The following is a 20,862-nucleotide window of genomic DNA, read 5'->3' on the forward strand; positions in this document are numbered from 1 at the left end:
AGAACACTGCCTGGCACAGAGGCGGGCATGGCTGTGTCACTGAGGAGAACACTGCCTGGCACAGAGGTAGCCATGGCCGTGTGTCACTAAAGAGAACACTGCTTGGCACAGAGGCGGCCATGGCCGTGTCACTAAAGAGAACATGGCCTGGCACAGAGGCGGCCATGGCCGTGTCACTAAAGAGAACAGTCTGGCACCGAGGTAGCCATGGCCGTGTCACTAAAGAGAACATGGCCTGGCACAGAGGCGGCCATGGCTGTGTCACTGAGGAGAACACTGCCTGGCACAGAGGAGGCCATGGCCGTGTCACTGAGAACATGGCCTGGCACCAAGGAGGCCATGGCCATGTCACTAAAGAGAACACTGCCTGGCACAGAGGCGGCCATGGCCGTGTGTCACTAAAGAGAACATGGCCTGGCACAGAGGAGGCCATGGCCGTGTCACTGAGAACACTGCCAGGCACAGAGGCGGCCATGGCTGTGTTACTAAAGAGAACACTGTATGGCACAGAGGCGGGCATGGCCGTGTCACTGAGGAGAACACTGCCTGGCACCGAGGCGGCCATGGCCGTGTCACTGAGGAGAACATAGCCTGGCACAGAGGCGGCGATGGCTGTGTCACTAAAGAGAACACTGCCTGGCACAGAGGCGGCCATGGCTGTGTGTCGCAGAGCAAGAACACCGCCAGGGCACCGTGACATTCCCCCAGCACGCCGGCTGTGTGTCACCGAGCGCCACGGCGGCCATGCCGGCGCTGCCCGTGCCACACTCAAGATGCCGGCGGGCCGAGGCGGAGCCCGGCTGACGCGCTGTCAGCTGACGGCCGAGCGGCCGCGGCGGCGCGGGGGGCGGGCGCCGGCACTCGGAGGTGTCCGCTGCCGCCGCGCAGAGCCGCCGCCGGGCCCGGGCCGAGCGAACGCCGCCATGCCCTCGGAGAAGAGCTTCAAGCAGCGCCGCACCTTCGGTGAGCGCCCCGGGGAGGGACGCGGCGGGGTGCGGCCCGCCGGAGCTGCCGGTGCCGCCGGGCTGCGGGGGGATCGCCGCGGTGGGGAGGGGAGGGGGCCGATGGCGGTGGGAGCAGCGAGGATCCGCGGGCGGCTCCTGCTGACAGCGGGGACCCGCGGGCGGAGCGGGCCCGGGGCCGTCCCGGTGTCCCGGCCTGCTCGGGTCTGCGGCGGAGTCCAAGCCCGGCCCGTCCTCCGGGGTTGTTTACCCGGGCGGTTCGGGACATGGGGGTTTGTGGTGTCGCGAGGCGTGCGGTGGCAGCTGTGCCGTGCCCGGCTGAGGAGATCTGCGCTTGGGGTGGGGAGATCTCTTGGTGGCATCGTCTGTTATCGACTGCAAAACTCCCAGGAGCCTGGAAACATCCTCGGTGTGTGTGCCAGGAGCTGGGCCTGCCCTTCCCTCCGGTGTCTGCTCAGTGTCCGGCGGCCTCTGCGCCAGTGGCAGCGGAATTAAAGCTCCGCTGGCAGCCGGTGCCTGGCGCGGGGAGAGGAATTCTCCACCCGGGCAGCCGCGACTGCACCGGGGCGTGTGGCTCCTGTCTCTGTTTGGCTCAGAAAACAAGCAGGGCATCGAAAAGAGCTGTGTAATGATGGCTGGGAAAATGAGATTAGTGCCTTCCGAGAAGGAGCAGCCTCGGTAGAGCCGCGGCACGCTTCTGTGTGTGCGCTCAGGATGGGACCGGAGCAATCAGAGGGCTCGGGATCTGCCCGTGTGTGTCAGGGAGGGAGGCTGAAGCGCTGCGAGGGTAACGCGAACTGGCAGCGTAACCTATTTCTGCATGAACTATAAAATCCTGTACGTGAGATGGAATTGGTGGAAGTAATTGATCCAGATTTTCCTTTCTTCCTGCCTTTGGGTTAAAGTCAAGCTGCTTAAGAGAGCTTTGTGATGTGCCCACCCTTGCCTTTGCTGTTGTGCTAGATGTGAGCTGCTCCCTGCAAGGAAGCGGGGAGGATGTGGGTCTGACAGAAGTCTGTGTTTATGCCACCCCTTTTCTCAGAGCCTTCCAAAACTGCTGTTGACCCCATGGCCTGTCAGCAGCCTCTGTTGCAGGTATTAAGTTCAGCTAGGATGGCAGCCAAGCAGTTGCCACTGCAACTACTGTCGTCAGAGAACAGTGTTTATCTGTGGCTGACTGGGGCCTGATTTTGAACACACCACACACAATAATCTCCATGATTTGCCCGGTTTATGTTCCTTCTACTCCGGGGAGTTCTGCTGAATAACATTGCTGTGAACAAACCTGTTCCAGCAGAAAAGTTAGTGCTTGCCAGGTGGATGGTTGGTCTCACTCTCTCCACGTATCTTTTGTGTTTTTGGTTAATCTTAAAAAGTATTTTAACGAGGTGGAACTCAATGCCCTTGAAGTGCTCCTGCTGGGCTGTGGGAATGTGGCTGGGGATGTGGGGTGGCTTTCAGGTGAAGGCTTTGCATGCTCCTTGCCTGAGTTCTGCTTGATTCACCTGCAGCTCCAAACGGTGATTCAGGGAGCTGCATTCCTAGGCGGGCTCCTGAGGAGGATGTGCTCCATGGGCACAAACACGGACTGAGGAGACCGAGGGATGTTACTGCTGAGTGTCCTGCCATTAGCATTCCAACGGGGAGCTGGCCTGAGTGCTTCTCTCCCTAGGCAGGTGTGTGTTCAGGCCGTGATGCAACACTAAATCATCTCTCTCGGAGCTGTCTGGAGCCTGAAAACAGCCTGGAAAGCCCCGTCCTGCTGAAGAACAGAGGCTTAAAATTGAGTTCACTGAATCTGAAAGTAGGCAGGGGACAGACAGATGAGGCAGCCCCTGAAAGCAGCCGGGCTGTTTACTCTGCCTCGTGTACTTTAGCCAGGTTCATGATATCTGTTCTATTAATATTTCTGTCTGAGGAGAGGTGAACTTTATCCTGAAAACTGGCACGGAGAGTGGTAAAATGTGTAGGTCCAGCAGAGCCTCCAGCAGTTCCTGCAACAGTGGGTGAGGCTGAGTCAAAATAAAACCTGGAATTCGGTAACAGGAGAGCACACAAGGAAAGCTGATGCTGCCAGCCTTGGGCCAGTCCCGGGGCTCAAATAATTGTTGACCATTTCCTCTTCTGGGACCTGACAGAAATAGCACAGGGTATTTAGTTGTTCGTTTGGGTGGTGTAATTTGAGGCCTTAACTGTGTGAGGTTAAATGTGTGCTTCAGTGGGCAGAAAGTGAGGGGTGTGGGGAGGGAAGGATCTCCTTTAACACTTTCTAGGAGTGCCAGGCAGGTGCACACAGCGCTTGTCACCTTGGGTTAAGGAGCAGGGGATCAGCTGTCACAGGAGAGGCTGTACTCCTGATAGCGCTGGCCCATTTGGAAATTGCTTTGCCTGAATTTCCTCTTCTGGCTTTTCCTGACACATGGTCCCTCTGCTCACTGGTGGAGAAATAAGGAAATAACAGCATTAACTGTGAATGTTTAAACAGATTTTTTTTTTTTAATCCCTTGCAGAACAAAGAGTGGAAGATGTACGACTGATTCGGGATCAGCATCCCACTAAAATACCAGTGAGTGCAGTTCTTTTAATTTTTTTACTTCAGTTTCCAGCCTCATGGTCTTTTTAGCAGTTGGAAAGCTGTGAAAGAGCTGTCCTGAGGGGACCAAATGAAAACCTGGCTGTTCAGGGTGGCTAAGCCTGGATTTCAGGAGCAATTCTCACGGTTGGTGTGGTGCAGCAAGGTGCTCACAGGAGCTGGAGGAAGTGGCATTTCCGGAGTTTTGCACTTGTGTTTTGTAACTTGGAAGAAAACCACACCCCAGCTGAGCTCTGAGATCCTCCTGAGCACTCAGCTCTTCTCTCTGTGGTTTTCTTCTCCGAATTAAGAGTCTTCAGAGGCTCACCAAGAAGAGTAGACAGGAGTGCAGAGGCAGATATGGATTTGCTCATCAGCCTGTGCTGGGAAGGACAGAAATGCTTTTTTCCTGGGATGGGCCAGTGCTTAGGTCTCCAGGAATGCTGCTGGGCTGTCCAGCTCACATTGGATATCACCCCTCACCCTGTCACTCCTCAGCTGCTCAGCTCCAAACGCTGCCCAAGTTTGTGTTTTATTTTACTTACATCCTCAAAGTGAAAATACAGAGAATATCCTGCAAGCAAAAGGCATGGATTGTGTTCTGTCACTGATGAGTTCTTCAGCAGAGGGGACTGGATGGGACCCTCAGCCTTTGGCTCTGTGATTTGGTGACCCCAGTGTGTGGAAATTTTGCTGTGAACCAACTGCTGCAAACTGTCCCCGCTCCCTGAGCAAGCTCACTGACAGAAGCTGCTGTAGAAACAGAAACTGAAAGGTTTTCAGCTTTTCTTGAGCTTTAAACTCCTTCCTTCACTTTGGGGCTGCCACTGCTGTTTCTCTGTGCAGTTGGGCAGAGGAACAAGGAATACTTCACAGCAGAGATTTTCTGAGTTTTTTGAAATGTTTCATTTTCCCAAAAGGTGCTTTCCTTGCACATCTGTTTCCTGACAAATATTGCTTTTTCCCCTCACCTTTCAGAGACCACTTAGCCATAGTCCCCAAGCTCTGTGACCACAGATTGAAAGCCAGGGATTTATGGCAAAACCCTCACTTTAAGTTAGTCATGGACAGGTTCCAACCAAAAATTCAGAGGTACCTAAGGAACTTGCTGGAGATGTGGTGATGCAAACTCCCAGCTATCCCTGCTGGGATCCCTGGAGTCCTGCTGGGCCAGTCACTGCCTCGTTATTGTCATTAGCAGTTCTGGATGAGATAAGGTGGCAATGTCACACCAGATAATAAATCCCTCCTGTGCTGTCAACATCCTCCTTTCTGCCGTGTAGAAATATCTACTGCTTAAAAATAGTGGGGCTTTGTTACCCAGAATGAGCCAGCATTTATTTCAACTGATGTAAGGCTCTTTCTCTGGTAGAATTCAATCAGCATCTCTTCACCTGTGCAGCTTTTTAGGATCAACACAGCCAGACCCCGTGAGCATGGAGAGGATCCAAGGCACTGGTGTCACGTAGCTCCTGGTGACTGGAAATCAACAAACCCCACATGGCCCTGGAAAAGGGAGCACACGAGTTCTGAGATCACTTCTCAAAAGCAGGAACTAGCCTCAGTTGCTGGGCAGGGTGTTCCTTAAATTGGGAAATCTGCAGTTTCTCTGTGAATTAAGTGGTTATTACACAGCAGTTCTGGCAGAGTTACCGGTTCCTGAGCATGCTTGAGGAAAGTTTCTCCTTAATTTGGAAATTGGAGGGTTTATACCCTTCCAAAGTAGCTTTTTCTCATGTATTGGAAGGAACCATGGGAGGTGAATGGAACAGCAGAGTCCTCTGGAGTGGTGGTTCTTAAAGAGATGGCCTGAAACTGGAGAAATTCCAGTGACAGCTGCTTGATCTGGCTGACTTGTACAGCAGCACAAACCCCTGGTCAGCCACTGCAGTGAGTCAGAGGGAAGTGGGCTTGATCTTTCCTTGGATTTCCGTGTTGCTGGGTAATTCAGTGCTGGGTTAAATGACTGCAGCAAAGGAACTCTCTTGAAATTGCACTGAAGCTGTGGAAGTGTGCTGTAAACTCCCCGTGTGTTACCCCTCTGTGCACTGGCTCTTGTAGGCAGAACAGAGGAGCACGTGAAGGTAATTAATTCTCATGGAAACACAGAATTGTTTGGGTTGGAAAAGACCTTTAGGATAACTGAGCCCAACCATGAATTGCTGCTTTTCAGACTGGAGATGCTGCATTCACAGATGAAGGGAAATGGAGCTGGGAGGGGAGAGATGAGGGCACCAGACACTGTTCCTGCCCTTCACATCTTCTGCTTTTTCTGTTTCTTCTCAGGTGATCATTGAAAGGTACAAGGGGGAGAAACAGCTTCCAGTTTTGGATAAGACCAAGTTCCTCGTGCCAGATCATGTCAACATGAGCGAGCTAATCAAAATTATCAGGTAGTATTGCTGGGATTCCAGTGTGAACTGATCAGCCTCAGACTGTGATGCTCTGTTAGTTCCTCCTCTGGTGCACTTGGGAGATCTAAGTGGAACATTTATCTCATGAGCACTAGGAAAAATCCAGGAGAAGGATTTCCTTTTGCTTTGCTGGAAAAACCCCACTCTGAAGAGAGCTGGTAGTCTGCCTCCAAGAGAAATAACATTCCCAGAGCTGTAGGAGGAGTGTGGGGCTGTGAATCCCTCTCTGGCTGCCAGGGGTCCTTCTGCCCAGCACTTCCTGCTTGGCTATTTTGGGATGCCTCCTCTCTTCTGCCACGGAGTCCCCTCGGGAGTGGCTGCCTCTTCCCACCCACTGGGAAGGGGAGTTTGGGCTCAGAGCCAGAGCTCTGCTCTGGCTGCTGCTTGGGGATGCTCCTGGGATCCTTTGGGAATTGAGGTTTCCCTTAGTGACAGCACTGAGGCCTGGGAAACACCAGCTCAGGCCAGAGTGTTTCTGCCCTGGCTGCTTGCTCAGCTTACAGGAAAGGCAGAGGGGAACAGCCCCGAGTGGAAGTTGTGTGGTCAGAAATTCTGCTAGAAGTGCATCTGCTGGCTCAGCAGCAGTGTTTGATTGGGAAGGGTTCTCCAGAAGTGAGCAGCAAACCAGAGCTTGTTTCGTGCTGGTCACGCTGCAGCAGGAGCTGGTTTGTGGAGGCCACGGGCTGTGGGACTTGTCCAGGGTATCCAAACAAAAACTGTCACAGGCAAATCCCAGCTCCTGCAGGAGGAAGAAAGGCAGAGAGGGCTCTGGAGACAGGAACCAGGTTGCTCAAGTCTTCCAGAGTTTCTCAGGAACATGAAAGCCCCTGGGCAGAGAGGTTAACTGCAGGCTGAAGGATTTTCTCACCTTTTTTCTCTGGCCTTACTGTTAATAAATAACTTGGTACTGGCCAGACTTGGGCCTCAGCCAGCTCCAGTGATGCACAGCAAAGCCCATCCTTCCCAAACCTTGGAGAGCTGCTGCCTTCCCTCAGCCTGCTGTCTCTGGAGTGATTAGGCTGCCTTTGGAAGGGTCTCTGTCTGGGCCTGTGGTTGGGAGCCAAATAAATCCTTGTTTCCAGCTTCTGCTGCCCCTCAGCAGCGAGTGGAAGCAGCAGGAAGCTCTTCTACCTATTCTTTCCTTGCTTTGGTGGCAGCTCCACACTCCTGACCTGCTGTAGCTCACTTGGTTTATCCAGTGGGAAGAGCTGCTCTCTGCAGACCTGCTCTGCAGGAGGCAGTTTAGCAGGAACACCCATTTCCCTGGAGCTGGAATGATCCAGGGGAAATCAGAAATCAGCTGTTTCCTGTGCCAGGCAGTTTGTGCAGCCTGTGGCTCCCTGCCCTTCCCACCATGCTTCTCCTGGGAGGGAGGGAGGGAGGGAGCAAGATGCTCCAAGGTTAAGCCCAGGCCATTACAGAGCTGGTGACAAAGTGAGTTTAAAAGTTGCCCAGGTTTTGCAAGGAAGCTCTGCCCCTCCTTCCCAGTCTTCCCAAGGATCTCTGGGTTTTCATTCCAGTGAGCTGCAAGCCAAGGGTCCCTGGTTATGCCCAGGGTGCTTCTTCCCAGTCCCTCCAGTTCAATGCCCTTCTGGAGTGCAGTTTTCCCCTGAGTGAGGCCAGTGGATGCACCTGCCTGGATTAAGCAGAGGAATTCAGTCCAGTTTTGAGGGACAGGGCTCAGGGGCAGGGTGGGGCATGCAGGGAAAGGTGCCCATGACAGAGGTTGGAATGAGACGAGCTTTATTTAAATCCTTCCACCCCAAACCATTCCCTGATTCTCTGCTATGACCTTGCTGCCATCAGTGCTGAGGACTGTCCGTTGCCATCTGTCCTTTGTCCCCCTTTCCCCTCACCCCTCCCCAGGCGACGCCTGCAGCTGAACTCCAACCAGGCCTTCTTCCTGCTGGTGAACGGGCACAGCATGGTGAGCGTGTCCACGCCCATCTCCGAGGTGTACGAGAGCGAGAAGGACGAGGATGGCTTCCTCTACATGGTCTACGCCTCCCAGGAGACCTTCGGAGCGCCAGCCTCCGCCTAGGACACGCCGCTGGGCCTAGCCTAGGATTTGGGTTGACCCTTGGCCATCACCCCCACTCTTCCCCACACACCCCCAGGGAAAGAACCGGATGTCACCTACGCTCTCAGTCCTTAGCATAGTCTTGCTTTAGCAGGTGTCTCATCTCACCTTGCCTTGTTTGTGACTATTAAACAGTACAGACGAGCACCTCCAGCTTTGAAACCTGCCCTAATAATATTCCACACAGGCACATTTACAGGTCTGGACCTGACGAAAGGAGCCCAATTGTGCACGTGACACTTGCAGAGAAAGGGACACTCGATTTACTTTTAACAAGCAAACAGGCACCAGGGAGGAACTAAAGTGTTTCCCGTGAGTTTGCTGGAAATTCTCCCTACGATTCCTTAAATTTTTTGTTTTAAATGGGAAGGTTTCTTATGAGAGCAAATGCATTTTAATGTTCCAAAGGGAGCTTTTTCTTCTGCAGCTCCATCAGACTCGTGTCAGCGCTGCAGGGAGTTAAGGCAAGTGCTCGGGGTGAGCTGGGGAAGGACAACTCTTTGTGTCTCCGGTTTTTGGGCGCCGCACGCTCAGGGGCGGTGCCGCTTTCTGGAATACTCATACCAAACACCACAGCTTTACCGTAGTTTTAGGAAGTGTCTAACTGTAAAATGCACACCCAAACAGGTAACACTGAAATAAACTCCAGTCTGTTACGAATTCCCAATCCCTGTGTGTTCATCTGAGCTGGCTTCCAGTGATCCATAGGATCCTGCCCCTGGCCCGGAGGTCGGCTGTTCCCGTGCCTGGCAGTCGGGAGGAGCAGCTCAGGGCCGGGAGCGGCTGCCCAGAGTTGACGAACAAACGATTTGTGGCACGGCTGGAGGCTCCTGTGTCCCGGGCAGGGAGCAGGCTGTGCAGAGGGGAGCTGTCCCGTGGGACAAAGCTGTGTTTCTCTAGTGCTGTCAGCGAGGCGTGGCGGGATCCCCGCGGTGTCCGTGTGTCCCCGGTGTCACCGGCAGCCCGGCTCTGGCGGGGACAGAAGCAATACTACAGCGCCTGGCACTGCGCGGGGTGCACGCGTTGTACCTCCTCCACCTCGTTCCTCCTCCACTCTTTGCATGCATCTCCTTTTCCCGGGGCCCCCTGCCCGTTTTTTATTGTCCTTTGTGTTTTTACTCCGACGTGAACTTTTCGATGCAGCTTGTTCTCTGTTTAGTTCTGTTCGTGTAAGAACTCGTTTAACTCATAACTGACAACTGTACTTGTAATTACGACGTGATCGACTGATATTCCTGTACAAATGTTGCTTTTTTAAAATTAATACAGTGCTGATATGGATGGATTACATCCCAACTTAATTCTGGCTCGTGTGGTTATTCCTAGGCATTTTCTCAGCGAAATAATTAAAGGAATTAAAAATAATTCCCTGCTACTGCCAAGCTGGAGAAGCCCCCACACAGCTGAATCCCTTTAAAAGGAAAGCCAATACCAAGGGATTCTGTTTAACTCTTTATTTTCCATACATTAAATTTACTCAGATAAAAACATTCTAAAAATGTACAATTTAACTTTTAACAAAGTATAATAAAACATAAAAATCCCAATACCAGAATACTTGACATTTACAATTCAAAATCAAATTAGCTGAATATTAAATATTTACAAAACTATTTAAAATATTTATAAAGTTACATGCAGAATTTGTAATACTAGAAGTGATCGAAGTAAAAGAAATGGCTCAAATGGAGCAGGAATTTCCTTCATTCCTAATGGAAAGTTATGTCCAAGAGAAGCTGTTAATCTGCACTTGAAAACACACGGGACTTGCTTTCTGCTTCAGTACCAACACAGTTCTTGTGTACATCAGGAAAATTTCAGGGAACAAATGGGTAATTCCAAGGGTTTATTACAAGAGCTGTGGGGCCTCAACCAGCCGAAGTGATTCCTACTCTCACAAACGCTCCATTACGTGGATTTTTGTCCAGATTTGCCCATATTCATCCCATTTCCAGGTGTTCCAGACTAGCCCGAATCCAGCGCTCCCAGGGTCCCTTTGGCACAGCTCTGCTGCCCCACAGATGTTGGGAGGAGCTTTGCTCTGCCTGGTGCCCCAGCCTGGCTCATCCCAAGATATCTCTGGGATCTGGGGGCATGGCCAAGGCCTGGTGCTGGACTCCTCCTTTGGGAATTCTGGTGCTTAATTTGCCAAGATTTAATGACCGTGGTAATGAAAGGTTTCACAAAAAGCTGAGCGTGACAGAGCTGGTTTGGATAAAAACCAGTTCTGATAAACTTTAGTAATGGTTCAAATGTGGTTTTCAATAAAAGTCAGGTGGAACCCTCTGATCAGTGTCTCAGTTCCCTCTTCTCCTTCTCTGCACTCCCTGTTAGGGTCGAGCCCAGAATATTTATTAATGCTTAATTTGCAGCGTGAGGAGGAGTTCACTGGAAATTCCATCCTATTTTGTCTTTCCATCATCAAATGGAAAATGCAGCTGGAACTGCCCCACCCGCTGCTCCCTCCCCTGGGAAAGGCTCCTCACTGATTCTCCTGCCCCTGCAGGGAGATCACTGGGGATTCCCTTCCCTCTTACACTGAAAAATCATTCCCATTCCACAGTGAAATCCACCTGGAGAATTAATTCTTTTTATACTCGCAGGACAAAGATAGGGCTAAATAACATTCTTTGAAATCTCCATCTTTCAATGTACAAAAATAGGGTTTAAGAACTGGTTCCTTCAGGCAGGGCAGCTGGAACTCTACTATTCCAACCCAAGCTGCCTTGCATTTTAGGGGTAAAAAGATGGATTTGTGCCTTTGAAGAAGAGATTAAGGATAATTTTACGGAATTAAGGTGCTCTGTTTGGACTTACCAACTTTGGTTGTTCTGGGTACAGAGTGGAGGGTGGTCACTGGCAGGTCTGAAGCCCCAGCTCGCTGGGATTTGGGGAAGGCTCTGAGCTTGCTGCTGGCTCACCAGATTTTCCTCTCGGACACTCGTGTTGCCTCCAGGTCCTTCTGGATTGGATCCTACTCCAAACCCAGACCCAACCGTTCCAAAGCAAACACAGCCAAGAGCCACTTGAAGAAACATCAGCCATAACTTGACACAAAGGAAACAATCCCAAAGAAAGGAATGGCACAGTTTGCTGGAAACATCAGCCTGAACTCTACACACAGGAAAGGATCCTAAAGAAAGCTCTGGAGAAAGGAATGAAACAATTTGCTGGACAGACATTCAGTTTTACAGTCCTTTTGATATGATTTTTTCTGTGAGGAAGATCAGACACAACTGTGCCCAGCCCTGGGCAGTAAAACAAAACACAACTGGTACAGAAATGACTTTTTTTTTTTTTTTTTTTTTTGCTGCTGCTGTTTTTTTTGCTGTTCAAGAGGGTTTTTGAACACTCACATGTGTGTTGAAATACAGTTTCTTTAAATACAATTTTAAAATACTGTTTTTAAAAAAAGTGAAAAAAATAATAACAACAACAATAATAATAACACTAAGTTTGGCTTTCAGCACATGTTCCAGGCCACTGGAGAGACCCTCAAAGCTGCAAATAGTAAACATGGAACTGCACGTTTTCCTTGGGCATGATGCAGTGGGACAGACTGTTCCTACCATTGTCTCAAGCTCATTAAGGCAAAGTAAATTGCATTGTCAGTTTTCATCCCTTTAGTGTTGTAGGTCTGAAGGTTGTTCATGGGAACACAGGGAACGTCCTCAAACCAGGCAGAGCCAACAGGGAGCGGGAGCTGGGCTGAGGATACACAAATCAGGGGGTTCTTATTGCATAGCAATAAAAGTATCTTTTGTTTGTTTGTTTGCTTGTTTGTTTATTCTGCAAATTCAGGTTTTGGATCCCTCCCTGGGCCCAGTTTGGTTCTGCCCACCCGTATTCCCGAGGCTCTCCTGATGCTCATGATCCCACGAGGCTGAGGCTGCCCTTGGGGAGAGACAGGGACACAGGGATGGCCCAAAATGTCCCTTTCCTATGAACGTGGCCCAGGAAGGGCTGAGCTCCCTCCTCACACAGCCCCATCTCCTGGGGGCAGCTCCAAACCCTCCTGCTCCCAGAAGACTTCCCAAGCCACTGCTCCACTACAAATCCTATGGATTCATCCTGCTGTAAGGAATACCTCCAAGTGTAAACAAGGCTTCAGACTTTAAAGGTGTCTCCCAAATTACAGGATGCAAATTCCTCTCTGTCAGACACTTTTACAGAGGAGGCCTCACCCATTTAATGCTGTCAAATTCCCGGGGGGGGGAGCCATGAGGATTAGGATCTTCTTTCAACCAGACAGGACCAAAGTGTTTCAAATTAGCAGTTCGAGATGGGTTTGGCTTCCTCTCGAGTCCTAATTTAGATTTGTCACCCACAAATGATGGACTAAGTAGTTAACACCAAAGCTACTCATCTACAACCTACTGCAACGAAGGAGGCCGACAAGAAATCCTTCCAAGTCTTGATAATAATGAAGTTTTTACTACCTTTTACATGTTTGACTCCCACCACTCCTGAATCCTGGGGTAGGAGCCAAAGGGTATTTTATATAAAGTAAAGCAAAAGCTTATCAACTCTGCTGCCAGAGTTCTTAGTTTGATTTTTTTTTTTTTTTAGGATGGTTTAAAATTCATTTACAAAAGCAGAATAATAAGGTTTCTGTGAAAGAGACCTATATACAGTAACAGGACGTAAAGGTTTTGTGTATTACAGGAAAATATCCTTGAAGCCTTTATGACTCTGGAGTCTCTGGGACTTGGACCCTTGGAAACTAAGTTTATTCCAGTGCTGGGAAGCCAGCACTAGCTAGTAACAGGTGAGACAATGAAGCACAAGTTTGTTTCCAGAAGGAACCGAAACTGCCGTGTGTGTTCTTTTGGAAGGGAAAAGAGAGACTTTTTAGGATTTTTATTGTGGAATTAAGTCCCGTAAGCCTGCTGGTGCCAATTTGTAAAGGTTGGAACTTCTTTGCCTCTTGCACTGGTCTCAGAGTGACACTGTCTGCTAAAAGTGCAGAAAGCTTGAAGAGTTTTACATTCTTCTGTAGTGCAATCCTTAAAAATCCCAGAGATTAGTGCCTGATCACTTTTGAAAAAAAGTAGACATTTTACCTAGCCCAGGGGTGCCAAAGTCCTTCCGGCCACTCCTACCTTCCACCTCAGAACAGAGCTGCCCTGGAGTCAGGCCTTTCACCTTGGAAAAGTCCAAATGTAGCAACATTCTCCAGCCAAAAAAGTACAGGGGATGTTGTACTTCCAGCAGGCACTGCAGCTGGCCAGCTCCACCATCCATCCATCCATCCATCCATCGGTCCGAGGACACGGAGTCAGGAGTTCCAACAACAAAGCTTGAATTTGGCAATCAAAACTGGGTTGGCTGCACCCCTAAACTAGATTTTCTACCTAGTCTAATAAAGTAAAGCACCTTTGGATTAAAAAATACATTAAGCTTAACAGCAACTGGACGTCTCAGTTTTGCAGTTCGATCTCCGTCGCTCTCCATGGCTTTACAGCATCGTGGTGCCAGCTGGGGGAAGCTCAGTCTGTGGAGTCCAGACTTTCCGAGGGAGGGGCGTACTTCAGCCTGAACGTACCTGGGACAGGGACAGGGACACAGGGGTTACACATCAGTCACCTCCCACGGCTTCCCAAACCAACCTGCTGCTTCCTACCCACGGAATGAATCACTGGAGCCTGGGTGCAATTTTAGGGCTGGCACAATTTTGGTTCATGGAATCCCACAATGGTGTGGGTGGGAAAGGACCTTACAGTCCATCCAGTTCCAGCCCTGACACTTCCACTAGTCCAGGGTGCTCCCCCAATGTCCAACCTGGCTTTGGACGTTTTCAAGGATCCAAGGGCAGCCACAACTTCTCTGGGCACCTGTGCCAGGGCCTCCCCACCCTGACAGGAGGGTTTGAACTGCAATTCTTCATTTAGGTTATTGTGCTGGGAGGAAGGGAAGAGGAACAGAGATTCTAGTTTCTAAAATTCCAGGGGAACTTGGGAATAATGACCAAAGCTGACCTGGCTGACAGTGGCAGCAACAGCGGTTCTGCTGCAACCTGTCCACAGCAGCTCCCTCCCTTACTTGATGTTTCTTCCCTCCCTAAAACATAGTGCCAACCCCACAGAGCATGCCTGAGGGCCTCATCTGAGCCCTCCTCATGGGGCTGCCTAAAATCTGCCAATAGCTCAGACCATCAACTTTTAATGACAAAATATTTTTACAAGCCAGAGATTCCAAGACAGCATCAGACCCCAGGGGCAGGTCTCAAGGCCACACTCTGGACTGGATCCTACTCCAAACCCAGACCCAACCGTTCCAAAGCATCATCCAAACACAGCCATGAGCCACTTGAAGAAACATCAGCCGTAAGGTGACACAAAGGGAACAATCCCAAAGAAAGGAATGAACCAGTTTGCTGGAAACATCAGCCTGAACTCTACACACAGGAAAGGACCCCGTGTGTCCCCCCAGCCTTTACCTTGCCGATTGAAATCCATGGGTGGCTGTTTGCAGTCCTGAGCTCTGTGCCCGCTGGCCCCGCAGTTGTAACAGGAGAGGTTCCCGTTTTTTTTGTGACTTGACCCGTTGCCATTGCCCATCATCCCCTGTGCCTGGTACACCCCGGCCGTGCCCGCCATAAAGTTCTGCATGGGGGGCACGGCGAAGGTGGACTGGCCGGCCATGACGGAGTCGGGGGCCAGGCCGCTGTTGTAGGCCGTGTGCACCACGGGGAACGTGGTGCTGCTGTTGTACTGCTGCGTGTTGATGTAGCCGTTGCTACACAGGGGGTTGAAGGGCAGGAAAGGGAAAGTAAACATGGAAGGTCCTGAAAAGGGGTGCTGGAAATAGTTGGCGTAGCTGACGGTCATGCCGCTGGAGCCGCAGTTGCCGCTGCAGCCGCAGGAGCTGCACACCATGCAGCCGGGGGGCTGCGGCGGCGGCTGCTGGTGGTGGTGGTGGTGGTGGTTCTGGTTGGGGACGGGGATGCTCCCGGCCGAGCCGCTGCTGCTGCTGCTGCTACTGCTGCTGCTGCTGCTGCTGTAGAAGTTGTTGTCGGCGCCGGAGGAGAGCGTGGGGCTGGAGCTGGGCGCGGGGCAGCTGGGCAGGTTGGCCATGGTGGTGAAGGACGGGGATGGGTGGCTGCTGGAGGAGGCCGCGTTGCTGTTGGCGCAGAAGCTGCCCTGCATGGGCGCCACGGGCACGCTGCTCATGGCAGAAAAGGCAACTTTGGTGTTGGCTGTGTACAGAGCAGTCCGGGGGTTGATTATTGCAGGGGACACCGTTATTTGCATATTACTGGAGCAGGAAGTCTGTCCAGCCATGGCGGAGTCGGTGGGAAGAGACGACGACACCAGGAGTTTGATGGGCGGACGAGCCACGTGGAAGACTGTGCTGGACGTCACCGTGGCAGCAGTGCTCGTCTCCACTATGAGTCCTGGCTGCTGGGCTGGTTTGATCACTCTGTCCAGAGTGGAAGCGTGGACGACTTTGGTGCGAGGCCCAAAGTTCATGGTGGACGTGGGGGAGCTGTTCTCAGCACCCCCCGACAGCACCTGCAGGGGCTGGTGCGGAGAGGACGCGGACATGACATCCACCACGGCGTTCCCAAAGCCCTTCTCCATCTTTATGCTGCCCCTCGAGCCGGGAGACACTTTATTCCTTTCTTCCAAAGACAAGAGGGAGTGCACGGAGGACGAGAGCAGCTTCATGTCGGCGGAGCCGCGCTCCGGTTTGTGCACGGAGCCGAGCATGCGGATGGGGGCGATGTGCGACGGGCTCGGGGACAGCATCTGCATGGGCAGCGCGTGGTGGCCTCCGGGGCCCGAGCCGGCGTCGTTCTGCACGGGCAGCACCTGGGCCGTGGGCCTGGCAGAGCTCGAGGGGAAATGGTTCAGCAGCATCACCGGCTTCTCCTTGTCGGAGCCGTCCAGGTGGAGCTCCAGGCCTGGGGAGAGAGGGGCGGTGAGGACGGCCCTGGGCGGGGCAGGGGGCGCGGCCGGGGGGCTCTGCTTACGTCTCTCGTTCTCCTCGGCGCTGTCCGAGCTCTCCTCCCGTGCCTGGATCCCCATGGGGCTGGAGCTGGAGCTGGAGTACTCGGAGGAGCTGCCCTCCCGGGGCAGGGGGTGGGCTGGCTGATCCACGTCCACTCGCAGCTCTGCAGGGACAGGGGACACGGAGGTGACACTGACAGCACCTCAGCAGAAGACGGCCACGCTCAGCATTTACAGGGATGCATCACAGGTGGAACAGAGCAGCTGCCCGTTCACACCAGAGCCATGGAAAAAAATCATTTTTTATTGCCCCCAATAATCACCAAAATCAGACTTTTTTCTTGCTCCCTGTTAAGCCGATGGCTTTTGGAAGATAAAGCTTGGAGAAGCAGCAGCACAGGAATGAGGTGACCCTTGTGCAGGCACAGCTGGGCACAGCAGTGTCCCCTGCTCCCCTTACCTGCAGCGTGGTTGCCCCGGATACTCTGGATAGGCCCCACGTGGGAAGTGGGGGGAACCCTGGCCACCCCACTGCTGGTCACTGAGGAAGGTGTGGAGGGGTTTAGGCACCGTTTCTCTGACTTCTCCCTACAGGGTGATGGAGAGAAGCATGAAGAGACAAAAACTGGCTAAAACACAAATAAATAAATCCATTTCTAAATGAACCCAAAGCAGACAAAGCCCATTGAACAATCCTGTGCCCATTTCAAACGGAAACACTTGGAAATCACAGCAGTGCTGACCAGAACTGCCAGCACTTAGGGCTGGACTATCTGCCATCTGATTACAACACTATGCTCTTATTTGTCCAGGGTAAAACATCACCAAACCCTGATTAAACTCTAAAATTCGATCACATATTATGTCAGCACATCCCAAACCCAAAGAGAAAACAAACACAGCCCCAAGTTTTCCTTTTCCAAACAAACTCTGGAAAAACTAAGAGTGCTGATAAACGCTGCCAAGGAGCTCTGACAAATGGGCACAGATTTGGATTTCTAATTGCTTTTTAAGGAACAGCAGTAGCTGCAGAATAAACTCTTTCCTGGACGTGGAGATGCAAAAAGCAGGACAATCTGTTGCATCAGTGTCCCCAAAGGGCTGTCACAGCTGTCTGGGGTCACCATGGGACACTGAGGCAGCTCCTGAAGTAGCTGTGCTCCATCCACAGGGATTGGAGCCAGAAAATTGTCACTTCTTAGAGAATAAAGGCCTGGCTTTGGGAGTGCATCCCCTGGGCTTGCAAACCCAACAGCTCCCATCAATGTCAAGTGGATGGGAAGCCCAAAATCTTTGCAAGAAATGTGATACAAGTTTAAAAAAACCTAAACACAATGTGTGTCCTTATCACAACCCTGACCAGGCAGCAGTAAACCACAAAGTGCTAACTATTGTTTAGTAATGGAGATAATAATCATCCATATCTCCAGCTGGGAATCATGGCAGGTTTGTGCTCTGGGAAGTAAAATTTGCATTTTTTGACCTTAAAAAAGTTCACCCAGCCCTCACTTACTTCTCCAGCTCTAGCTGGGTCTTGAGCTTCTTCTTTGCTCCCATGGTGAGGGACTCAAACTTATTCAGATCTTCCTCAGTAAGACTCAGAAACTTGGAAAGAAAAAATATGTTTAGTTTTATATCCTGAAATGTTCTTATTCCCATTTTTAGTGAAGAGCAGTTCCAAAAGCCAACTTTAAAACCATTTTTAAATTCAAAGAAACTCTCTACTCCAGTTTTCAATTATAGTGTTAAAAGGAAGGTGTGGGGGACAGGCATGAAAGGAAGAACACCTGCAGATTTAATTTAATTAGGTGTGTGCTTGTATTAACCAGTCCCAATAAAGATGAAATAACTCGTGTACATATTTAAATAGAATTAAATTAAAATAGAACTTGGTGCTATCAGTGAACTTAAGGATCTTAGAAAATCACTTCAGTTTTCCCAGTGTGTCATTTACCACAGAAGTGCAGTAAAAATATACACCAATAGTAAATTTAATAATAAAATATAGAGATAGATACAGACATTTATATTATAATGTAATTAAAATGAAAGCCAGTGAAGTATGCATAATAATATTTACTTTTTTAAAATACACTGGAATATAGAGTTTTACTACTTTATTAAAGAAAAAAAACCCCCAGTATATTTCCCTTCTTATAATGAAGAAAATTAAATCAAGAAGCCTCTGGTAAGAGACTGAAATGAAATCCATGAAATATTCCAAAGCAGCACAAAGCTGAGCCCAAGCCCTCCCTCCACTGGAGGGCGTTCCAGGCCAAAAGACAGAGGACAAGGAATCCCACTGGAGCTGGGAAAATGCTCCAAAACCTTGAGATAAAATCCATCACACAGGTGTGATCTAGGACTCTTCCAATGCAAAGACATGAGAGATGATTTTTCCACAGGAATTTCTGCAGGAAAAAAAACTCACTCACTCATGCTCATATTCATGCCACGAGTCTCTGAAAATCTAGTTCTTAAAACGAGGATAACCAAATATTTTGGGAAAAAAATCAACCAAGAAGCAGAAATCATGAGAAATCAACATATTTAGGTATCTGCAGCACACAAAGGGATGTCCAGGAGCCAAGTAGAGCTCCTGAGGCAGCATCCCAGCTGGATCTCCAAGCACTCCATGAGGAAGCCTGGGAGAAGCAGCAGCTGTTGGACAGCCCCGGACACAAGACAGAGTGAGAACAGCAAGAAGGTTTTCATCAATTCATTCCTGCTTTCAGAAAGTGAAAACCTCCCCAGCACGTGCCAGGAACTTGTGTGATCCTCAGTGCAGCTGTTCCCAGCCTGGAGAAGGTGGGGATCATTGAAAAGCTGGCTGCCTCCCTCCATTTCCTGCCCTACCTTTTCCATGGTGAGCTGTTTGAAGACGGGGTAATACTTGTGCAAGCGCAGCTTCCTGAGCCAGTCCAGGATCCCGTTTTGCTCCTGTGTCTGAGGGGTCTGAGGGCTGGAAGACATCAGCATGGCAGGGGAGGAGCTCTCCAGCTGGGAGCGATAGCCCAGCGAGGAGCCGGCGCCGCCGGAGTGCGAGCAGTGGGGCAGAGCCACGGGGGCAGCGGCCGAGTGCTGCACGTGGTTCTGGGAAGACTGAATTCCAGCCACCCCACATATAGGTCTGCAAAACAGGAACGGGGTTGGGTTTAGGTGGATGAGCTGTGACACCCAGAGCTCAGCTGCTGAGGCCACAGAAATCGGGAAAAATTCACAGAAATTCTGGGGAAAACTGCCCCGTTGGAGCCAGGGTAGGGATTTGTACCTGCCCTGCTCCACAGCTCAGTAAAACAGGGCACTCCTGGCAAAGGGTGAAGCTGATCTTCACCTTCAACAGAATTTTCCTTCAATAATCACAGATCTGAAATATTCTGCTGTCTCTCTGTGATTTAAAAAAGCTTCCAACAGAGTGGCCTTTGCATTATTAAAAAGAAGTAAAGATGCCCAGATATAATCCCATGGACATTTTTAATCTTTCCATATGAAAGTGGCAAAAGAAGCCACAATACTGGCTCCTTGAAGGGGGTCTGGGTTTTGTTGGAGGACATGAAAATTGCCTCTTAAGAGAATGAATTATAAACAAGACAAATATTTCACCTTCCAGATGTTCCCAGCGTAGTTCCTACTTTATACAGGGAGGGGTTGCCAGGATCTGGAAACAAGGAAAAGAGTCACAAATGGCTTCAGTTGATGAAATGCAGTACAAAAAAATATTTTTTAAACTTTATTTCAACTCACTTGAGCTCTGAAGTTGCTGTGAGGGAGATGAAGTGCTGAAGAACTTCCTGACGTGGTCGTTTTTCACCACATGGGAAGGGAACGGGGCCAGGTACCTGCAGCAAACAAAGCCCCTGCTCTGTTAGAGCCTCCCAAATCCACCAGGACTGCACTCTGGACAACACACTTGGAAATCAGACTGGAAATTTAAAAGCTGAAACACATCATGCAATTCTGAATTCTGGAAATTTATGGATATTCTTATTCTTAATACCAAACCCTGTTACCCCGGGTTGTTTTCACTCTGGTGAGTGTTTCAGCAAAGATCCCTCATTCAGCAACCCTGAACACTTCTAAGGCAGAAGATGTTCAAATGTAAACTTGAAAATTGCCTTTGAAATGCAGGAACCTGAGGAATATAAAATAGAGAAGGATCTGTTATTGAATTTCCTCCTCTTGGAGATAAACAGCAGATGCAGAGTCTGGCAGTTTAGGGCAAAACTTCTGTCACGTTTTCCCTGTGCCTCTTTTAAGGGAAAAGAGCCCTTTTAGCAGCATTCCAGGGCCTCCAGGGGGCTGTGGGACAAGGGATGCATGGACAGCAGAAGGAGGGACAGCTTTGAGCTGGAAGAGGATGGATTTTGATAGAATACTGGGGAGAAATCCTTCCCTGGCAGGGTGGGCAGGCCCTGGCACAGGTGCCCAGAGCTCCTGTGGCTGCCCTGGATCCCTGGCAGTGCCCAAGGCCAGGCTGGACATGGGGCTTGGGGCAGCCTGGGACAGTGGAAGGTGCCCCTGCCATGGCAGGGCTGGAATGGGATGAGCTTTGAGCTCCCTTCAACCCAAACCACTCTGGGATTCCACCAAAAAAAGCCAATTTCCCAAAACTTCGCACCTCACACACCCAGAGGTGTTTCCCAGCTGGAAACCCCAGAGTTCTCTGCTGAATTTCACAGCTGAGCAGCACCTTGGAGCAGCTTCTTCCCTGCTCCAGAGCTGCAGCTGAGCTCTGGCAGGGCAGTTGCTGCTCCATTAACCCAGATTTGCAGAGGCTGTTGTTCCCAAGCAGCAGCCACACACATTCCCTGCAGCCTCCCAAACCCTTGGAGCACAGCAAGGCAGTGGGAATGCTGCCTGCCATGAAAAACAACCCAGGCTT

At 50.6% G+C, this 20,862-nt stretch overlaps 2 protein-coding genes across 2 annotated transcripts in view; one reads left to right on the forward strand and one right to left on the reverse strand.

Annotated features, from left to right (window-relative positions):
• Positions 1–830: 830 nt before the first annotated feature.
• MAP1LC3B (microtubule associated protein 1 light chain 3 beta) lies at positions 831–9,329 on the forward strand. Its single transcript, XM_059857501.1, has 4 exons — positions 831–963; positions 3,473–3,528; positions 5,821–5,927; positions 7,815–9,329. Exons 1-4 carry the CDS (start codon positions 924–926, stop codon positions 7,987–7,989), a joined length of 378 nt encoding a protein of 125 aa, XP_059713484.1. The 5' UTR covers positions 831–923; the 3' UTR covers positions 7,990–9,329.
• A 138-nt stretch (positions 9,330–9,467) lies between these two features.
• Positions 9,468–20,862, reverse strand: part of ZCCHC14 (zinc finger CCHC-type containing 14) — a 49,615-nt gene continuing 38,220 nt past the window's right edge. The window contains exons 6-13 of the mRNA XM_059857489.1: positions 19,725–19,819; positions 19,584–19,638; positions 18,837–19,110; positions 17,494–17,585; positions 16,441–16,568; positions 16,004–16,144; positions 14,468–15,934; positions 9,468–13,573 (exon numbers count right to left, since the gene is read on the reverse strand). Of these exons, the coding sequence (XP_059713472.1) occupies positions 13,518–13,573; positions 14,468–15,934; positions 16,004–16,144; positions 16,441–16,568; positions 17,494–17,585; positions 18,837–19,110; positions 19,584–19,638; positions 19,725–19,819 (2,308 nt within the window). The 3' untranslated portion in view covers positions 9,468–13,517. The remainder of the gene's footprint in view (positions 13,574–14,467; positions 15,935–16,003; positions 16,145–16,440; positions 16,569–17,493; positions 17,586–18,836; positions 19,111–19,583; positions 19,639–19,724; positions 19,820–20,862) is intronic.

This window comes from Haemorhous mexicanus, chromosome 12 (genome assembly GCF_027477595.1).
Source record: "Haemorhous mexicanus isolate bHaeMex1 chromosome 12, bHaeMex1.pri, whole genome shotgun sequence".
NCBI classification, from domain to species: Eukaryota; Metazoa; Chordata; class Aves; order Passeriformes; family Fringillidae; genus Haemorhous; species Haemorhous mexicanus.

What these genes read in the sequence shown, in the direction of transcription:
- MAP1LC3B (XM_059857501.1), top strand. Translation starts at nt 924, where the DNA reads ATGCCCTCGGAGAAGAGCTTCAAGCAGCGCCGCACCTTCG. An exon ending in CAAGCAGCGCCGCACCTTCG is followed by an intron (nt 964 to 3,472) that starts GTGAGCGCCCCG and finishes AATCCCTTGCAG; the next exon opens with AACAAAGAGTGGAAGATGTA. An exon ending in AGCATCCCACTAAAATACCA is followed by an intron (nt 3,529 to 5,820) that starts GTGAGTGCAGTT and finishes GTTTCTTCTCAG; the next exon opens with GTGATCATTGAAAGGTACAA.